Source organism: Triplophysa rosa, linkage group LG20 (genome assembly GCF_024868665.1).
Source record: "Triplophysa rosa linkage group LG20, Trosa_1v2, whole genome shotgun sequence".
Lineage (NCBI taxonomy): Eukaryota > Metazoa > Chordata > Actinopteri > Cypriniformes > Nemacheilidae > Triplophysa > Triplophysa rosa.
The window spans coordinates 18,166,009-18,184,140 of NC_079909.1; the positions used below are offsets into that span (position 1 = coordinate 18,166,009).

The window sequence follows — 18,132 nt, forward strand, 5'->3', positions numbered from 1 at the left end:
TGCTAGCAAGTGACTTCGAAAACCTGATCTGTTAAAATTTCTGATAAACAAAAATGTGGTTTTGTAAGAACACCCATCTGATGCATCTGATGAGTTCTTTTTCGGCAGGTACGCATAATCCATGAGAAAGCAGTGATGAGTGTAAAGTTTACTGCTGTTCTGAGACAAAAACGCACAGCTTGACCACTGAGCCCTCCCTCTGATTTTTCCAATTACTGTGACCTATTCCCTCCCTAATCCTGACCCCTGATCTTTTGGCAAACTTGCCTAAAGCACTAAAATTCCAAGGGTCAGGTTGCAGCTTTTTTGTCTTGAAATTGAGGTGCAACTGCAAATTACTTCCCAACTACGAATTGCTTAGACTGACCAAAGGGAAAGTCACAGACTCAACTTTTAAAAAGCCGACTCGATGTACAGTATGAGGTTATGTAAAGTTACTATAGAAGCAGGGAGTTCATTTGATTTTAAATGAATGAAAGATTTGACTGGATAGTCCTGTCTTAATCAGCAGTAAAGTAGCAGTACACCAATAAATGAATAACATACTGTTTTGTTTCTCTGTTGTTAGAAAGTTCCTTTGTGATTACTAAAAATAAAGCAACCACACTTTGCATCACCTGCATGAAAGAGAAAAAGAGAGAGAGAGGGCGGGAGAGAGAAAAGTAAGATTAAGAAAAAAATGAGAATGTGAGAGAGAAAGAAAGAAAAACATTGTAACCAAATGCAGCACATGAAAGAAAATTTGAGGATTAGAGGAACATGTTGGCCCTTTCTCTTCCTCACATCTCTGGTTATTCTGAGGCTTTCGTTCATCAAAGAGCAAACGAAAAACCAGCAGGCAATCGTTGGAATTGTTCCAGTATCCATGGAAACAAATCTAGCTTTGGGCAGGCTGAGAGGGGAAAAAAATGACAGGAAATGACCTAACAAAGACTCCCTCCTCTCCGATTGCTCCCATTTTCCAGTGGCAGGGAATGAGTAATGCTTGGACAAGAAACCCGAAAAAAGGAAAAAAACGTCTGCTACTTGTCTGGATTTGTACGGCAGAAACATTTTGGGCGGCTGTTTCGGTGTGCTGCATATGGTCTTCGTTTCCCCAGTGAAAGAGCCTCTATGTGCCGTGTTCCACTGAGTTGACGTCCAAGCGCTTTATGAAGATGAATTAATTTGGTAGCACAGCTCTGCATGTCTCCACCTTTTCTGACAACCTGCCAATCTCCAGACAAAAAAGTTATTGAGCCAGTACAAAAAAGTCAGTCAAAAACTCACAACGGAAATCTTATAATAATGATTTATAATTTGAGCAGATTTTGTGGGAAATGTTGGTTTGACATCATTTGACTTAAAACAAGTACCTAAAGAGACCCGCAATCTGTGTTTTAAAGTGTGTGTGTGTGTTCATGTTTGTATATCCCGGTGGGGACCTAAACCTGAATACACACCAACACATGGGGACTCGTGTCACCGTGGGGACCAAAATTGAGGTCCCCAGGAGCAAAAAAGCTAATAAATTGTACAGAACAATATTTTTTACAAGTCTAAAAATGCAAAAAGTGTTCTATGATCTTTAGGTTTAGGGATAGGGTTAGGGATAGGGGATAGAATATACAGTTTGTACAGTATAAAAACATTACGCCTATGGACGTGTGTGTGTGTGTGTGTGTGTGTGTGCGTGCGTGCGTGCGTGCGTGCGTGCGTGCGTGTAGCATTGGTGTGATGTCATTTAATGTGCTGCTTCTGGTGAGATTTGAAAGGTCATGTCCTCTGAATGTAAACATTTATTTTTTTCATTAAAATAAATAGTATGCTAATACAATATTATTTTTGTTGTAAGTGTAATTCTGTTAAAATATTTTCTCACCTCACAGCGCAGTCCTCAAAGTTAATTTGTTACTGAGGTTGTGTAAAAACTCAATGCAAAATTGACTTAAATATGCCTAAACGACGTGTTTTAGTCCCATCCGAATAGGGCTTTATTCAACTTCTCATTTACATTTAAATCAAACTTGAGCGTTTAAATCAGTGGTCTAGTCCTGCATGCACTCCATCTGATAAAACAAAGACTGCATGCTGACCCCTCACAACGCATGCCGTATAGGTCCTCACCATCTGTGACCACCAAGTGGGCTTTGTTACCACAGTATGACAGATCTGATGAGGTTCAGATGGGGGGGTCTTTATCTCAAAGCACAAAGAGAACAAACCTGATAAACCCTGATGTATGGACATTTCAAAGTAAAACATGAATCCTTAATCCATTTTGATGAAAATTAGTTCTAGACCTGTTCTACATAAAGGGTACATAAGTGCACTTAATATGTTGGTTTTGACTCATTTCAGCACCTGAAAAGGGGAACTAGGATTAAATGTTAACTGCATTTCCTGGTGCAACAGGTAGGCTACATTCCCTGTGACAGGGAGGGGAACGACTGTGTGGCTTATCTTTTAAACCATAAATCTGTTGGTTATCTGTGCTGATATGTTTGATGGTACGGAGTAGACATGTTAGCATCTTAGTGTGACTTCTCATTGTGAGTGAAACAGCTGCCTGGTGCGTCTCCATCTGGGACACAATGGCCTCAGAATACAACATGCTAATTAAAACCGGGCTGTAAACAAAGCCTCCTAAGAAGATTGAATTCATCTATGCAGGCAGGCTTGGAGGACGGTCCATAACAGATACTGGGAGAAATGAGGTCAAAAGAAAGTTTAAGGCCAATGGTTAAAAATGTTCTACACTTATAACTCTGCTCTAGAGCTTCTCTACTATTTTTTTTTTCAAAACCTTGATGTTTGCTAATGTAACAATGCACACTGTTAATAAAGTATTGCAGATTCTATTAGTTTATTCGTAACAAATATAATATAGATTCTTTTTAATTTTACACTCATCTTGCTACGAGAAAAAGCCCCTAAAACAAGTCTCCAACACAAGAATAGCGTAAAGTAATTAAATCGGGGTCAGGAGATCCTCCATATGTCCATATAACATTATTTTAAAAGGCCGGGTAAAAGGTAAACGAACGACTCCACCAATCAGAAAGCAAGAGCGCATTATAGGTGGGACGGACAAAAGGCGGAACTTCGGAAACAATTGGCAGTGGCTCCTCCAATCAAATCAAAGGACGGGTTTACGTTCTTGCGCTCAAGTCCAATCAGATGTCAGTAAGGTTGCTGCTGCGGTCGACGCGCCTTTCAGTTCTCAGGTTCAGACTGATTTGATTCACTCTTCCTCCTCACGTCCGACCGTCTCCTACCTCACCTTTGCCCGTACACTTACCACACTTTATTTGGACATTTTTCTTTAAAGTATCTCTATAAATTACCATGGCTGATACCGCTGTCGACACAACCACCGCCCCCGAAGTCACCGCAAAGGTAAGTTTAATTGACGTTTTATATTTGAGTAGCGTTAAATTGCTTTGTCTGAAAACATGAAAAGCGGCCAGTCAATGAGATACTTTTTGAACTGAAAACGTTATATTTTCCTCACGAATGTACATATAATGTGCTTAAGAAGCCGTTAAATCGTTATTATCCGTATAAAACGATGTTAGTCTGAAATCATACCGCTATTGTCTGTTGGCGGCTCGCGCAAAATTACGAATAATTATATAGTAATTAAGTTAAACACTGAGTATTTTGTCCAAAATAAATGAAATGCAATGATTTAAACGTTTTATGATGTTTGAATTTATTTATATATTCAGCATCGTTCCGCTCACGGTGACGGGGTGCGTAAAATCGTGAACAGTGTGCTTTTTCTTTCTCGTTTTCAATTCTTTCTTGGCTCGAGTCAAGGCTCTTGATCTTCGCCGCGCGAATAGGCGGGAACGTCTCCGCCGCGTGCTGTACGGTGTTCGCGCCACCCGCCCCCAGTCTCCTCCGAGCACGTTACACCGGCGCGCGCTCCCGCTTCCTCCCTCCTTTTGTTTCCAGCTCGTCTTGTGAGCGCGCATGCGCGTGTACGATCTCCTCAGGAAAAGAAAGGGGCGACGGACGAGGAGGAGCGAAATAACCCGAAGTGACCCCGACATGTGCGCGCGAACAATAGATTAAATTTAGAAAAGCGTGGAAATGATGGGGGTTGTGGGAAATATTTTACGCGGATTATGACAGCATCTGTGGTGTCATGGAAAATAATCTGCATACCATATTGTTATGGAGATTATGCGGTTATGAAAACTGTTCATCGTTTTATTATAGTTAAAGTGTATTGGTCGTGTTTGTTGACGATTTTTCACGGTTAAACTAGGGCTGCCGTAATGGGGCAGTGGTACATTTGAGGTCACTATGGTTTTACTATAAATACCATAGTTACACTAAGGTTGCTGTAGTAATACCATGGTAATTTAACAAAAACTAATCACGATCTTTCCGAAAGTAGCTTGAAGTTATTTAAAACCTGACCTATATATGCTGTTTTTTTACACATCTGCCCTTGGTGTTGGTTTTCCATTTTAATGTATTTTAATAGGCATCAAGCCAGCTGGTGTGTGTGGTCTTGTGGTTCATCTGTATGTGTGGGTGTAGAAGAAGCTCTAGAAAACAAACTTTCCCCTATACCAACTGTGTGCAATCAACTGCGTTATGATGTCATGAGGTTTGTTTATTAACAGATAAACCTTTGCGTCGTTTCAGGAACTGAAAGAAAAGAAGGAGGTGGTTGAAGAGACCAAGGAGGCTGCAAAGGAAAATGGCAGCGAAGAGGCACCTGCCAATGGAAATGGAACAGTGAGTAAGCGTTGAGTATTTCCCAGCAGGCCTTGTGGCTTTTGTCCGGCAGTACTCGCTCGTTGCGCAGGTGTCGGAGGGCCCCTTCCCCCTGCTGCTCTTTGTTTGGGGTTCGAGAACTGACACAGATGCGTTTTACGTGGGGACGGCTTTAGGGCTGCGCATTTTGATGTGTTTTCTCACGAGCTGAGCTGCACGTGGCTTCAATAGTCATTTACATAACTGTCTGGGAAATTATCTGCGATATGACTCAACAGATTATCATACATTGTTCATAAATCCCCAACTCATCTGGTGAAGTTACAGACTTGGTATTGGTTTCACTCATGTTGTTTTCTGTCTCTAGACTAATGGCGCTTCACATGAGAAAGAAGCTCAGGAAGATGAAGAGGGTGGAGAGGATGAGGAAGGTGAGTTTTTATTTTTTGTCTTCATCACCTAATTTTTGTGCAAATCCTCCTTAAAGATCTTTAATAAAAAAATACTTGTGTTTTTGTTAAGCAGCAGCAGAGGGAGAGGAGGAGGAGGAGGAGGAGAAAGGTGATAAGGAAGACGCAGACGCACCACCCGTGAAGCGTCCAGCAGAAGAGGAGGTGGGTTTGGGTTAAACTTTCCATTCTTATGCCCGGTTTCACAGACAAGGTTTAAGACTAGTCCCAGACTAAAATTAAAGTTTGACCTGTCTTAACTGAAAATAACTTGCCATAACATATCTTAAAATATATCAGTGCCATTGTTTTGTTTCAAGAGGCACACCAGTAATGATTTCTTTGTAAGGCATTTTTATAAATGTGCCTAAAATATCCTAATTTAACTAAGGTCTAGTCCCGGTTTAAGATAAGCCTTGTCTGTGAAACCAGGCCTTAATGTTTTCATGTTATACTGCATCACAGAAGCAGACATGGCCGTTTCCAGCATTCTGACGCTCTTATCTTTGCTTGCTTTTTAAAGGAGGTAGTCGAAACAAAGAAACAGAAGACAGAGGAGAACGGAGACTCCAAAAAGGCCGAAGTCAAAGCTTAAGAGTTCTGCCAGTAGCTCTGTCTTTATGGCCAATCCGACCTAGTAGAGTTTGTGCTTTCTGTATATTTCACAGACATTCTTTTGCCGCTACAAGACCTTTTTATTGCACTGAGGCCCATAACATCGCAACCCTGTCCCTTTTTGTACAACCTTATTTATTGGTGTAGGACCAACATGTTAGAACCCTGTATCAAAAGAAACGTTTAAGGTTAAGAGTTTACGTTGGCACGAGTTTAACAAGCACACATTCTACTCAGTTATTTGACCAGTGGACACACACACAAGCAACTGAAAGCTGAAGGTTCTGTCATTTCCATGAGTGATGTTTCAGATTCATTAAAGACCAAAGATAAGTTTTAAGCTGGGGCTAATATACAATGTTTAACCTGGTTGTGCTGCTAGAAAGTAATCCCACGATTTGGCAGATCAGTTAACAACAGATGGCTCGTATGTATGAGGTTTCCTCAGACAACACCGATCGCCCGCCCCCTTTTCTGACTGGCCTCTAACATGTTAATTAACCCCTTTTTAAATCTTAAACGATTTTGGTCTTTTGTTCCATATGCATTTAAAGGGAGTGTATCTTTTCTATCCTTATGTACAGTTTTAGGGTTTTTGTTTTATCATTGTGTTTTATATGGGAAGTGCAGAATGCATCTATAACAGAAAACAGTATGGTGGTACTGGTGTTCCTTCAAGCAAATTCTTTTTATGATTGTGTTTTTGGTTGCCTTTTGACCACTGCTTTGTATAGTTTGGTTCAGGATTATAAATAAAATCAGTCTCGTCTTTTTCAAACGACTGCCTCGTGTGTTTTCTTGGTTCTTGAATCATCTTGAGTTGAAACGAGACTGAACAAGTGCTCGTCTATGGCTTCTTTACAAATGCATTTGTAGGATTGACCTTGTAACTGGTGTTCAAATGTTTCACTTTGAATGCAAAACCACAATAGCGTTTTGTTATTTTGACTTGTCACAATTCATTTATATACACATTTATATTGCCACTATGCCCTCTGGCGGGGAACCATGTCATTACATTCTGAATAAGTAGTGTGCTACCCACAGAATATAATCTCTTTCCTTGAACAAATGTTCAATGCTACTTTATATTTTCTGACTTTTTCAAGCAAAATACCTTTAGTTCACTCTATCTGATTATGTACTTACAACACGACGGAGCAAGAGAAAGTGATGATGTATTTGATTCAGTTCTTTATTTGCTGGAGCTTGCTACCTGGTGAACATGAGTTATTATAGGTTTGATTTTTTGTGCGGCGTGTAATGCACAGCTTCAACGTCACCCCTGAGAGGTGTGCAGACAAAACAAACAAACAAAAATGATGCTTGGCAATACAAGCGCACAGTTCAAAGTGCTCTGATGAAGAGTCCGTATTTGTTGTCCAGATTTGTTGCTCGTCACCAAACAACACGTTTGGCTTGTTCGTCCGCATGCGGCCTCTGTTTCCATATTGCAGTCACTCATACGCCGGCCTCAACGTCCGTTCTGCCTGATGATGACAAGAATGACTGTCATTACAACCATTCTGCCAGACCACAGGGAAGCAGGCATGACAGCGTGCGGTCCATGACATGGCTCAGTAAGGCATAAATGTGGCATTTATGGTTTTCTTATAAATATGTCATTGGAGCGTCCACTGGTGTCAAGCTACGAGCCATGTTGCATTATGGCAAACATGCGGAGATCTTCGTATTCATAGTGTGGCTGGGTTTGTGCGTGTATGTAGTATTCTGTAAAAAGAGTAAGTGCAAACCGAGGAACCAATAGACACACACACGTTCTCTGTTTTACTGTCATCCAGTTTGAAACAGAGGCCTACATAAGGCTTCAATGCGGCTTTCCATGCAAACAAACATCGTAGACATTTGGACAAGAACAAAGCGTACATTTGTTTTGGATATGTGAGAGGGGTTCACTTTTATTAAAAGCATTGAAATTGAACAAGTAGCTGACCAAAAAGACACGTTGAGAGCTAAAAACAGTTTTAGATTCCTCCGTTACGAGGAAGTGACAGTAAAAAACATATCACATATGTTGTACAAGCCGGATGAAATTATTCAGGTGTCACGTGTACACAAACACGTCTCTTTCGGCGCGCCACAAGCTCGCAGTCATGCAGTCGTCGTTGCAGCATGCTAACATTGAGACTGGGATGCATAGTCGCAGATTGCAGCTGTTTTAGCCTCTCTCACATCTCCAGTACTGCGTACGTGTGTCGAGTAAGAAGGGGAAATCTGAAGCAAGCGCAAAAACTCAACTGTTTGTTTGTGCACAGGGTCCAAAATTTACTCCGAAACACCAGCAAACGGGTGGTTATGAGAGAGGTTTTGACAAGTTTCTTTTAAAATACGCCTGACGGGGAAAACGAAAAAATGTTAAGAAATTATTTCATAGATTGCAGACCCATATTTGTGTCAAAACAGGCATCATGTTTCATTTGAGTGAGTCTGGCCGAACGTCATCCAAAAATTTGATTTTGTATCTGATCAATTTCGCTCGGGTGAAATGTTTTAGTGAAAAAAAGATTTTGTTTGGCTTCCTATGAACTTCATATAAACAAATTTTCTACTGAAGTAAAAGTTGTTTAAAGATGCATGATAGTGGTTGATCTTTAATTTAGACTCCCAATGTCTCCATTTTAATTATTTATTTATTGAACCCTTGCCATGTTTAACTCATAAAAAAGTTGTTTTATTTGATTTTACTTGCCGTGTGTTCATTTTGGACCCTACGTGTACAGTGTGAGAGAACCAATCTAAATGTGCACCAGTAGCGGTTGGGTCTCGCTCAGGGGAGGCTCACCCTCGGGCGGTGGCACCTGGTACACCACACACAGTGAGGAATACAGGCAGCCCACAAACGACATCAGACTCGAAAAGTACATCACGCCCTGGGCCCCACCCACCAGCGATGTCAACGGGCCCATCGCCACGGAAACCAAGATCTGTGCCAGGAAGTACTGGCAGCTGAGCAGGGAGATGTCCACCCCCATGCCGCGCCGGGTCCCATTCTCGGATGAACCACAGAACTGCAGAGAAGCACACGTGGAGGTCAATGGTACATAAAGCCACATTTAAGAAAGGCCAGAAATGAATCGCATTAGCTTCAATGAAGACGTAAGTGACAATTTCACGCAACCATGGGTTGAACACAATCCAGAATTATTTTGAGTGTGCATAAAGCACCTCCGCATCAAGTGTGGCAATTGGGACAGGCCCTAACAGGATAAAATGACTAACCATTTTAAGAACTTTATCGGTATAAGTATACATTTACGGTAGCTTCATAAACTGCAAAATATGAATTTCTTAGTATTTTGTTTTCAAGTACAAATATCTAAACATTCTTAAATAAGATAAGTCTTGTTTTCTGCAAAAAATCTCAAAATTAGGTGAGTTTATGTTTAAAACATAAAAAAATCAGCCAATGGGGTAAGAAAAATAAATAGTTTTTCTTTCAATCAAGTTTATTTTATTACCCCATTGGCAGATATGTATCTTCGTTTAAGCATAAACTCACTTAATTTTGAACAATTATTCAAAAAACAAGACTTATGTTGTGATCAATTGACCAATTATTTAAAAAAAAAACAAGAATGACTTAGGCCCTGTGGCTTCTCAAGAAAATACATCTTGATTTACAAATGTTTCAATATTTTTACTGGAAAACAAGACAAAACTTTTTTTTGCTGTGTAGCTATCCGTCATCATCTATTGTTTGTATGAAAATCAGACTAGTCATTTTATTAACATTCTGTGTTCCACACAAATGAAAAAATCTTTTTTGAAATGACATGCAAGCGGGTACATAATGACCGATTTTTTGAGGCTATTCTTGTTCTCACCTGAGGGCTCTGGTAGTATTCACAGAGCAGAGAGTAAGGCAGCGTGCACAGAGAAGAGAAGAGGACTCCGTACGTCACACACAGAGACAGCACCACATACAGGTTGGTGGAGAGCGTGGCCAGTCCTGTGCCCAATCCAAAGGCAAGGTAGGCGAAAAAATACAAAGAACGCAGAGAGAATCTCTCCTCCAGCTTCTCAAGAATGGCTGCAAGATGAAGAAAAGCGTATAAATAAATGCTGATGGCAACATTTCTCTTTAGATCTCGCAGATTTCATGGTCACACGTGTGCAGACCTGAATAAAACGCAGCACTGAATGCATAGATGCACATGCCCCAGCAGCCCATACTGACGCCTGCGTTGTAGCGCTCGTACGCCTCAGAATCGTGGGGGGCCTTTGGGTCGCCACCAAATACCACTTCACCCATGAAGTCAGTGTAGAAGAGCAACATCCCCTCGAATGATAACCAACCTAAAACACACATGGAGCAGATCAAACTTGTGTCAAAATTGATGAGGTATAGAGTTAGCTATTACAGTTTTTTATTCTGTTAAAGTCTTGTAGCATTTAACTATCAGCTAACAGTAAACAGTAACAGTAAACTCATCCAAACTACTGAATACAACAAATGTAATCTCTCCTCCAATTGTTCATGTCTAAAATTTGCAGAAATGTTTTCTTGCCATTTTCTCAAGCACTTGAGGTCTTCTTGACTGCTTTTTCCCTCATTGATACAAAAATACTTTTGAAGAATACAATTTTAGTTTCATAATGAAACAAACCTAAAATGTCAGAGCAATTATTATATTTTTTTCTACAGAACTAATTTCAAACAGGAATGTGATTTTAGATAAAATCATGAGAAACACTTCACTGACCCTAAACGTACGACTGGTAGTATAAAAAAAACATGCACAAAAGAAAAACAAAGGACACTGACATGAGCTTCAGACATTTTGTATACCAGAAGAAGCTAATGAAATTTCAAACATGTATTACCCAGAAAATGGTTGGTGCACAGGCTTCGTAAACACGGAGGCATCCTGTAGATGGCAGTACAGAGCAGCTTTATTGACATCTGACTGTCTGCTCTCTCTGTAATGCCACTGAGATCACTGTCATATCTCAACCCGTTCAGCAATATATTTGCCACCTAAAAATATATACAAACACAGGATATGTATTTAAAGAGACTATAACATTAATTTTATTCTGTTTCAGAACATTTACATAGCAATGCACTTCTAAATAATAGTAAAATAAAAATGAACTTTTCTTGCAAAGAATTGCTTAAATATACAGTATATGCCTCATCATGCACTCACAGGCATATTCAATAAAATGCATTCTCTGTCCCCCCTAATACCTCCTGCTTTTGACCACCATTAGCTAACAGCAGATAATGGAAAGCTAGAGGATTTTCTGAATATTATCACCATCTGTTTCAAAAGGAAGTATGTCAGCACAGGAAAGACAACTGCATACATTTTAGGGAAATAATGATATATTGTGATACAAAAATGCTGATATGTTTTGTAAAGCTATGTTGATTTTTTTTACAATATGACATCTGTTTAATTCTATTGGTTGAGCGGCCAACACGTGATCTGCATCAACATTTATGTCTTAAAGTCCCCGTGAACCGGAAGATGCGATCATTTTTACTTCCGTATTCTGACACATTTCCGAGTGAAAAGGAATTTCAAAGGAGAAAATTAGCGGGCGTGGCTTGCGTGTTTCACTGCGAATTGATTGGATGTGTAAAAACAGCTGTTGCATTGATTTTGAATCGAAACTGGCAGCAGACTGACAGTTGAAGGGGAGGAGTTAACGGATGCTCCGGCCAAGCCGTCTAATTTACTTCATTGAGATGGATCGTCATTTCAGGGCGGAAGTGCATTTTCAGATTTTAACTAAAGATTATGAGGGTACATGAATTTTAAAAAGAAAATGACCCACATTGATAAGCTATTTACTATAAACGCTGCAATATTTCATGAAAAAATAAGAATTGTCATTTTTAATTTCACTGGGACCTTAATGTCCTGTTTTTCGTCATTGGGTTTCATCATTTATTCACCCTCATGCAATTCCAAACCTGTATGACTTTCTTCTACAGAGCACAAAAGAAGATATGCTGTTTGATAACCAAACAACATTGAACCCCAAACCACTGATATTTTTCAAAATAACTTTTGTGTTAAGAAAGAGTCATACAAGTTCTTGAACGAAAACTGTTCCTTTAACCACATTATGTTGAATTAATGATGCCAAATCTTTTATTTTTGGGTGAACTGTCTCTTTAAGAAGCTCTCGCTTACTGTTTAGCTAATTTTATGTTAAAATTCAGTTTTATTTTTCAACGCTTTTTCATTATTCATTTACATACAGATTAATGTAAACACTTTTACTTCTATAACAAGTTGTGTCTACAACAATTATTTTTATTGAAAATGTTTTTAAAAATAAAAGTATTATTGAATTTTTGCTTTATTTGTGAAATTTTGGTTTAAATATTGCGATCCTAGCATCATGTATGGAACCAAATCGTGAACACAGTATATAAATATGTCGTTTTTTGACATGATAAGACACACCTGTTGACTGAAGGTGACAGTGCGTCTACGGCCGTTATCCAGCCCACCGCTTGGGCCGATAAGCGGGTCTTCCATTAAGGCCAGACTCTGAGGGCGTTTCAGTATCCCTGAGGTACTTCCTCGATGTGACCCCGAGGCACCCTGCAGGACTTCATTACACTGCTCCGCAGGTTCAATGGCTTGTTTCTGCTCATTAACTTGCAACTCCTCTGTTGCAAACAACTCTCCATTAGGCTGTGAGAGTTTGTTTTGCTGAACTGGTTCATTCGTGCCAGGCGTTTCACTTGATTGGGGCCCTTGAGGTGGAGGCATTTCCCCTGGCGGCAGAGGCGGAGCCATTACGTCCGATTCTAAAGGCAGAGGAGTCTGCTGTCCAGTGTAGCATTCAATCAATACTCTGTCTATATAAGAGGTGCCAAAGCTGGAAGCGAACTCGTTGATACCCGTGAGCGAGTTGTCTCGGCTGATGAAACTGCCGTATTTGGGGGTGAGAGGACTCAGGGGGGAGATGGGGCTGCTGAGGCCGGCATAGAGCCGTGCGTTGGCACTGCTCGAACGGCCTAATGGATCCTGGTAGCAGCGACTGGAGAACTGGCTGCTGTATAGTGCGTCCTCTTCATCTTCATTGTCCGGGTTTGTAGCTGCTCCGGGAGGCGGGGGCGGAGACGGTGGCAGGGGGAGATTTGGGCTCTTGAGATTTTGATTGTTTCTCGTTTGAGACTGAGATTGCGGTAGAGGTCGCTCAGGAATACTTGTGAGGGTCATAGCTGTGGCGGCGACGAGGGTGACGCTGGTGAACAGGTATATGACGCGGAGCTGACCGCCCATTGACTTTCCGAACTCGGTTTGGTCCCAGTTAATGCCGCCCACGATGTAGCCGAACCCGCCTCCAAGACCTGCATTACAGAGGCGACAGTCATTTTATTATCTAGACGTATATAGACGTTGAGGTATCACACAGCATGACAGAAAACCATTCAAAGTCAACGGCAACATGGTTCAAAACTTTTAAATCCATTGTTGGTAAGTAATAGGCAGTTGTTTTACTCGAACCTGCCAGAAGGGCGTGTATGTTCAGTCCTCTGTCCTGGTCCTCCGGGCTACACACATCCATCATGTACGCATGACTGGGGTTATCAGCCGAGTCGGCACTGAAGTCCATCAAAACCACGCCACACACCGTCAGCACGATGCCCCACTTGTGATCAATGGTGGTGTCCGCCACAGCTGATCCAATATCCCGACCGTTCAGTACCAGCGTGAGACCCAACAGAGCTCCTGGAGACACAACAGATGTAATACAGGTTACAAGGAAACACCCCTACAAAAAAATAAGTATACTTCAAGTTCATTTTATTGAGTTTACTTAAGTAAAGTTCAAGTATGTTTTTAAGCATACTTTGTGTACTAAGTTTACCAATATCAGTGTACTAGCAATGTACTTGTAAGTGTATTATTTCAACACTATTTACAACGAAATATTGGCCTCTTGTTTAAGTTTATAAATGTATACTTTTAAGTACACTTTAAGTGTAACAGTTGTAAACTTTAAGCGCACAACTAGTTTGCAACTGCATTTTTCTTTTGTACTGCAGCTACAAGTGAACATAAGTATACTGATACACTAGTTTAAAACTTGTAGCACATTTTTAGTTTACGAAAGTCCACTTTGAAGTATACGCTAAATAAACTAACAGTTTAGTAGTTTCTATACTTAATTTTTTCTTTGAAATACACTTATAATTGATATATTATTTCTGCACTTAAGTATACTATATATTTTCCTATTTATGTATTAATTTTCATACATGAAATATACATTTAAGTGTACTTTTGAAAGTAAAGTAAACTTCGATTTTCACTCTATACAAAGAAGATCAGCTTCAGTTTCACGCATAATTTATTTACTGTAAGCTATTTTGCCCCAAAATGGACTTGTTACTATAAACTTGAACATGTACATTCATAAGACAGTATGTTGTCACGATTCTGCTTTATCTTGTCATGGATTTCTTGGTCTTGTGGCAGAGTCGTGGCAAAGCTTTATGTTTAGTGTGAGAAGCCATGGGGTGTTTACCTTTTTGACATTCCATGTGCTTTCTCGTGTCTTGTCATTGGCCCCGCCCCTCTCGTTTCATGTACTGCCTCCCTGCCGTGTCTAATGTTTTCCACCTGCCCTCCTTGATTACCCTTCTTTTGTCTTCCCTTTAAAATGCCCTCATGTTTCATTGTCTTGTTGCTCGGTCATTGTGTATGATGTTTCTTGTATGTATATGGTGTCTTTGGTTGTGTTCTGTGGTCCCTTGGATTACCTTGCCTGTCTGTGAGACGTTGTGTCGTGTGAGTTTTAGTTCATTCTTGTCCTGTTGTTTTTGTGTTCCCCTCGTGGAAAGTTTTTGGTTTGAGTTTATGTATATATATTAGTCTGGTCCTCGTTACCCCCTCGTGGGTTTTTGTTTTGTTCTTTGTTTGTATTAAAGTATTTTGTGTTAACCCCTTCATCCCTGCCTGCAATTGGGTTCTTCCTACACCTAGCGTGACAGTATGTAAAACTATGTGAAATCTATGTGAATCAAAAAAGTAAACGCAACTACAAGTCAAGTATACTTAGAATTAGGGATGCACCGATATGTACATTTTGGAAATCATGGTGAATGAAAACTTTCACCATGGAAAACAAGGTAATCATTAGTTCTCTTTTCCCCCTGAAAATCATGTACCAAGCCTACTTCACACTAGTTAACGATTTTTTAACCTTCAAACTATTCTGGTATATTTAATAAACAAATTATAGATGTTCTTCCAGAAAAATGCTTTCAATAGCCACATGTCAAACAGGTCTCAAGACAGAAAGCATTCAGACAGCAGTCTGATTCAAACAATATGCTTTTGTTCCTATAATTTACACACTGAAATTATAAATATACACATCATAAATACTATCTACATACTGTACCTACATCAGCAATGTTTTGATAATAGCAGTAAGTGAATGATCACGACATAAAGACAGTACTGTACTGTACTGTACTGCGAGCAGCGCGTAGATGAAGTAGTGTAACCAAAGGAAATTATTTAAGATTTATCGGCTTTAATATATCGGCATACATTTTATTATCGGCCAATACCGATAACATTAAAAATGACCATTTATCGTCCGATACCGATATATGGCCGATAATTTATCTTCGTGCATAGAATACTTCACTATACTTTTAAGTACATCCAAATCAAAAGAGTACAGTAGACTGAAAATAGTATACTTATTTTTTTAGTTTAAAAACGTATAGCCTACTAATAGAACACTTGAATAAACTTTTATTTGTGAGTCTTACGCCCGTTCAGACCGCCAGCGAACCCCTGCCGACAAAGTGAGGCGATGTTATACATTTCAATGGAGAGCCGAAGACTTCCGACGACAGTGACCATTGGCGACAGTAAGTGGGCGTGCCTAGCGACGCGACAAAGTTGAGATTTGCTCAACTTTATGCAAATGATGCGACTAACAATAGGTAGTAAAGCAGCGGAGCTCCCGTCATCTGTCTCTCGTCAGTTACTGCAGGGTTTAATTATAAATGTTACTAGAGCAACCAAAGCTAGGAACGCCTTCTAACCACCTCGACACAGTCGCTGGTGGTCTGAACACAGTCACTGATCTCACTGCAAATCTCAACTTTGTCGCGTCTCTAGACACGCCCACTTCCTGTCGCCAACGGTCACTCGTGTCGCCGGCTCTCCCTTGAAATTAATGACATCGCCTCGCGTCGTTGGGTGTCGCTGGTGGTCTGAATGGGGCGTTATAGCCTGGAACGGTAGTTTCAACTTTCTTACTTTGTTTGAAATTGCTCACCTATCGCCAAAGCGAAAATAAAAGGTCTCCTGCGTCCAAAACGAGACGTACATCGATCGCTCCAGGCTCCAAGGAAAGGCTGCAGCAAAAATCCTGAGAAATACGAAATAAAACAGAACAAAAAACACATTTAGAATGATAGGGTAGCAGGATGAGGAAAGCAAAGTGATTTAGTAGTTGGGTTCTTTTCTCGCCTCAGTCTAACTGGTTAACTGCTGACTTAACAAATGTACATTTTTTAAATATTTTTTTTCTTATAGCCGCCTACCTAAAATTGGACTGATAAACCATACAAGACTGTAGAACTGATCGGGCAGCCCCATCTGTAGAAGTACAGGTGTGACGTACGCCGTCTCCATAGCGTAACTGAACTCAATACCAAACAGAACGCATCCATTGAAGAGAAGCTCATGGAACGTGCGTCTCGGAGGCAGCTCGCTCAAGTCCAGCTGTTCCAGAGGGCACGGGGTGTTCGGAGGTGGAGGCGGAGACGGTCCAATCAGTTTCCTTCGTTTGGGGTGCCTCTGGAAGTTGTTTGCTCTGTGACTGAGGTGCCGTGTTGTGGACGATGGGAAGCTAGACGTCTTGGACAGCGTTGGTCTCCAGGTGCCATCCTGGGCGGTGCCAAACTTCCCCCCTGCAGGACTGGACAACAAGGGGTCGCTCGGGGTGCCCATTCCGGGAGATGACATTGCACTAAGCCCTAAGTTCCAACTCACACTGAGAAATCCAGAGGGGGGAAAGAGTCAATGAAAAATTCAAGGAAAGCAAATCGATCACCTCTTAAGCACAGGTCAGCACAGAGAACACTCAGGTCGTGATGACATTGACTTTTTGTTGGGCAAATAAACAAGACAATCATGAGTCGAGCCATGCAACGTGTCAGAAAAGAGGTTTTTTAATTAAACTAGCAAAACAGTAACAACAAAACGGCATTGAGGTCAGTTATATGACACTTCCCCTCGTGCACACGATGTACTGCAGCCAATGCGCAGCTCCTCTGTCAGGATGCGCATTGCACATGTGGTCTGTCCATAGCTGAGAAAGCAAAACGCACAACTGCTTCTTTTTCTTCACACTTATGAGAAATATACCAGGTTTCTGGTGACCTCTGTCGCTTTTTTAACGCATGCATGAACAAAATCCTTTATTCATAACAGTGTTTAATAGACGAAAGGCTTCTAGAGGTAAACATGGTTACGTTTTCTCTCGGACCAAACTGTGCAGTTCGGTGGAAACATAATTATCAAATAATTTGCATACAGGGTGAAGATTATACGACGGATGCTCATTGTTCTTTGTGAAGGCATGCAAAGGCAAACACAAATAGTACCTTTGTCGGGAATGCTTTTCATGTGTTACTGCACGAGGTCGGGTCGACGTGAAAATGGCACACTGAACGACACATCATGTTGACGCTGCTTGTTAAGGTTTCATATTTTTGTGCCCTTTTTGGCGCAGTCATCTCTCAGTTGTTATCACTCGTCTCTGGTCTTCCCCGGTTCTTGCATCTTTCCATCTCCCGTCCGTCGGCTCTCCCTTGTGACGTCACGGCATGGCCCCTCCCGTGCGCCGATCTGCAGCATCAGCAACACTCGAACTTGACATGCATACATTTCTTTAAAACTCATAATGATATCTTGAATAATAAATGTAAAACATTTTTTAAAAATAAGTGTTTTATGTTTATTTATTTGATTGATTTACAATGACCACATGATACAAATCGATTCAATATCATAGGAAAAAGTACACATGAATACAACTCACAAAAAATACAATATACATTATATAAATATATCAATGATGAATTTAAATATTGTATATTATTATATGGTAGCTGAAATGAAAGCCCATTTTACTATTTAATTTAATTGTTTTTACCTTTTTACGTTCTACAAAAGAATTGTAAAAATGAATAATGAACAATAACACTATTTTCTAAAAATCATTTTACTATGTTGCTAATTTGGTGTGCATTTTTGGATGGAAATAAATAAAGACCGAGTCTGAAATGATTGACCTTTAAAGATAAACCACACGTTAATCGATGGAACATGTG

At 40.4% G+C, this 18,132-nt stretch overlaps 2 protein-coding genes across 5 annotated transcripts; one reads left to right on the plus strand and one right to left on the minus strand.

The window, feature by feature from the left end:
• The first annotated feature begins 3,205 nt into the window (after positions 1–3,205).
• On the plus strand, positions 3,206–6,558 carry si:ch211-222l21.1 (prothymosin alpha). 2 transcript variants are annotated; one of them, XM_057361971.1, is made up of 5 exons: positions 3,206–3,378; positions 4,642–4,734; positions 5,081–5,144; positions 5,236–5,327; positions 5,686–6,558. In XM_057361971.1, the coding sequence occupies exons 1-5, from the start codon at positions 3,328–3,330 to the stop codon at positions 5,755–5,757; spliced, it is 372 nt and encodes a 123-aa protein (XP_057217954.1). In that variant the 5' UTR covers positions 3,206–3,327; the 3' UTR covers positions 5,758–6,558. The 2 variants fall into 2 exon arrangements, with proteins under 2 accessions (XP_057217954.1, XP_057217955.1); XM_057361972.1 differs by having other exon boundaries at positions 3,208–3,378; positions 5,239–5,327.
• A 399-nt stretch (positions 6,559–6,957) lies between these two features.
• Positions 6,958–17,617, minus strand: slc45a1 (solute carrier family 45 member 1). Of its 3 annotated transcripts, none has more exons than XM_057362828.1 (10): positions 17,404–17,617; positions 16,339–16,790; positions 16,071–16,163; positions 13,274–13,498; positions 12,221–13,116; positions 10,623–10,776; positions 9,918–10,094; positions 9,623–9,828; positions 8,684–8,806; positions 6,958–7,267 (listed from the first exon to the last, which is right to left on the minus strand). In XM_057362828.1, the coding sequence occupies exons 2-10, from the start codon at positions 16,760–16,762 to the stop codon at positions 7,235–7,237; spliced, it is 2,331 nt and encodes a 776-aa protein (XP_057218811.1). In that variant the 5' UTR covers positions 16,763–16,790; positions 17,404–17,617; the 3' UTR covers positions 6,958–7,234. The 3 variants fall into 3 exon arrangements, with proteins under 3 accessions (XP_057218811.1, XP_057218810.1, XP_057218809.1); XM_057362827.1 differs by having other exon boundaries at positions 8,581–8,806; XM_057362826.1 differs by lacking the exon at positions 6,958–7,267 and having other exon boundaries at positions 7,277–8,806.
• Between the last annotated feature and the right edge of the window lie 515 nt (positions 17,618–18,132).

What these genes read in the sequence shown, in the direction of transcription:
- si:ch211-222l21.1 (XM_057361971.1), top strand. Translation starts at nt 3,328, where the DNA reads ATGGCTGATACCGCTGTCGACACAACCACCGCCCCCGAAGTCACCGCA. An exon ending in GGGTGGAGAGGATGAGGAAG is followed by an intron (nt 5,145 to 5,235) that starts GTGAGTTTTTAT and finishes GTTTTTGTTAAG; the next exon opens with CAGCAGCAGAGGGAGAGGAG. An exon ending in AGCGTCCAGCAGAAGAGGAG is followed by an intron (nt 5,328 to 5,685) that starts GTGGGTTTGGGT and finishes TGCTTTTTAAAG; the next exon opens with GAGGTAGTCGAAACAAAGAA.
- slc45a1 (XM_057362826.1), bottom strand. Translation starts at nt 16,762, where the DNA reads ATGTCATCTCCCGGAATGGGCACCCCGAGCGACCCCTTGTTGTCCAGT. An exon ending in TATTTTCGCTTTGGCGATAG is followed by an intron (nt 13,499 to 16,070) that starts GTGAGCAATTTC and finishes TTGTGTCTCCAG; the next exon opens with GAGCTCTGTTGGGTCTCACG. An exon ending in GTGCACCAACCATTTTCTGG is followed by an intron (nt 10,095 to 10,622) that starts GTAATACATGTT and finishes TGTGTGTTTTAG; the next exon opens with GTTGGTTATCATTCGAGGGG.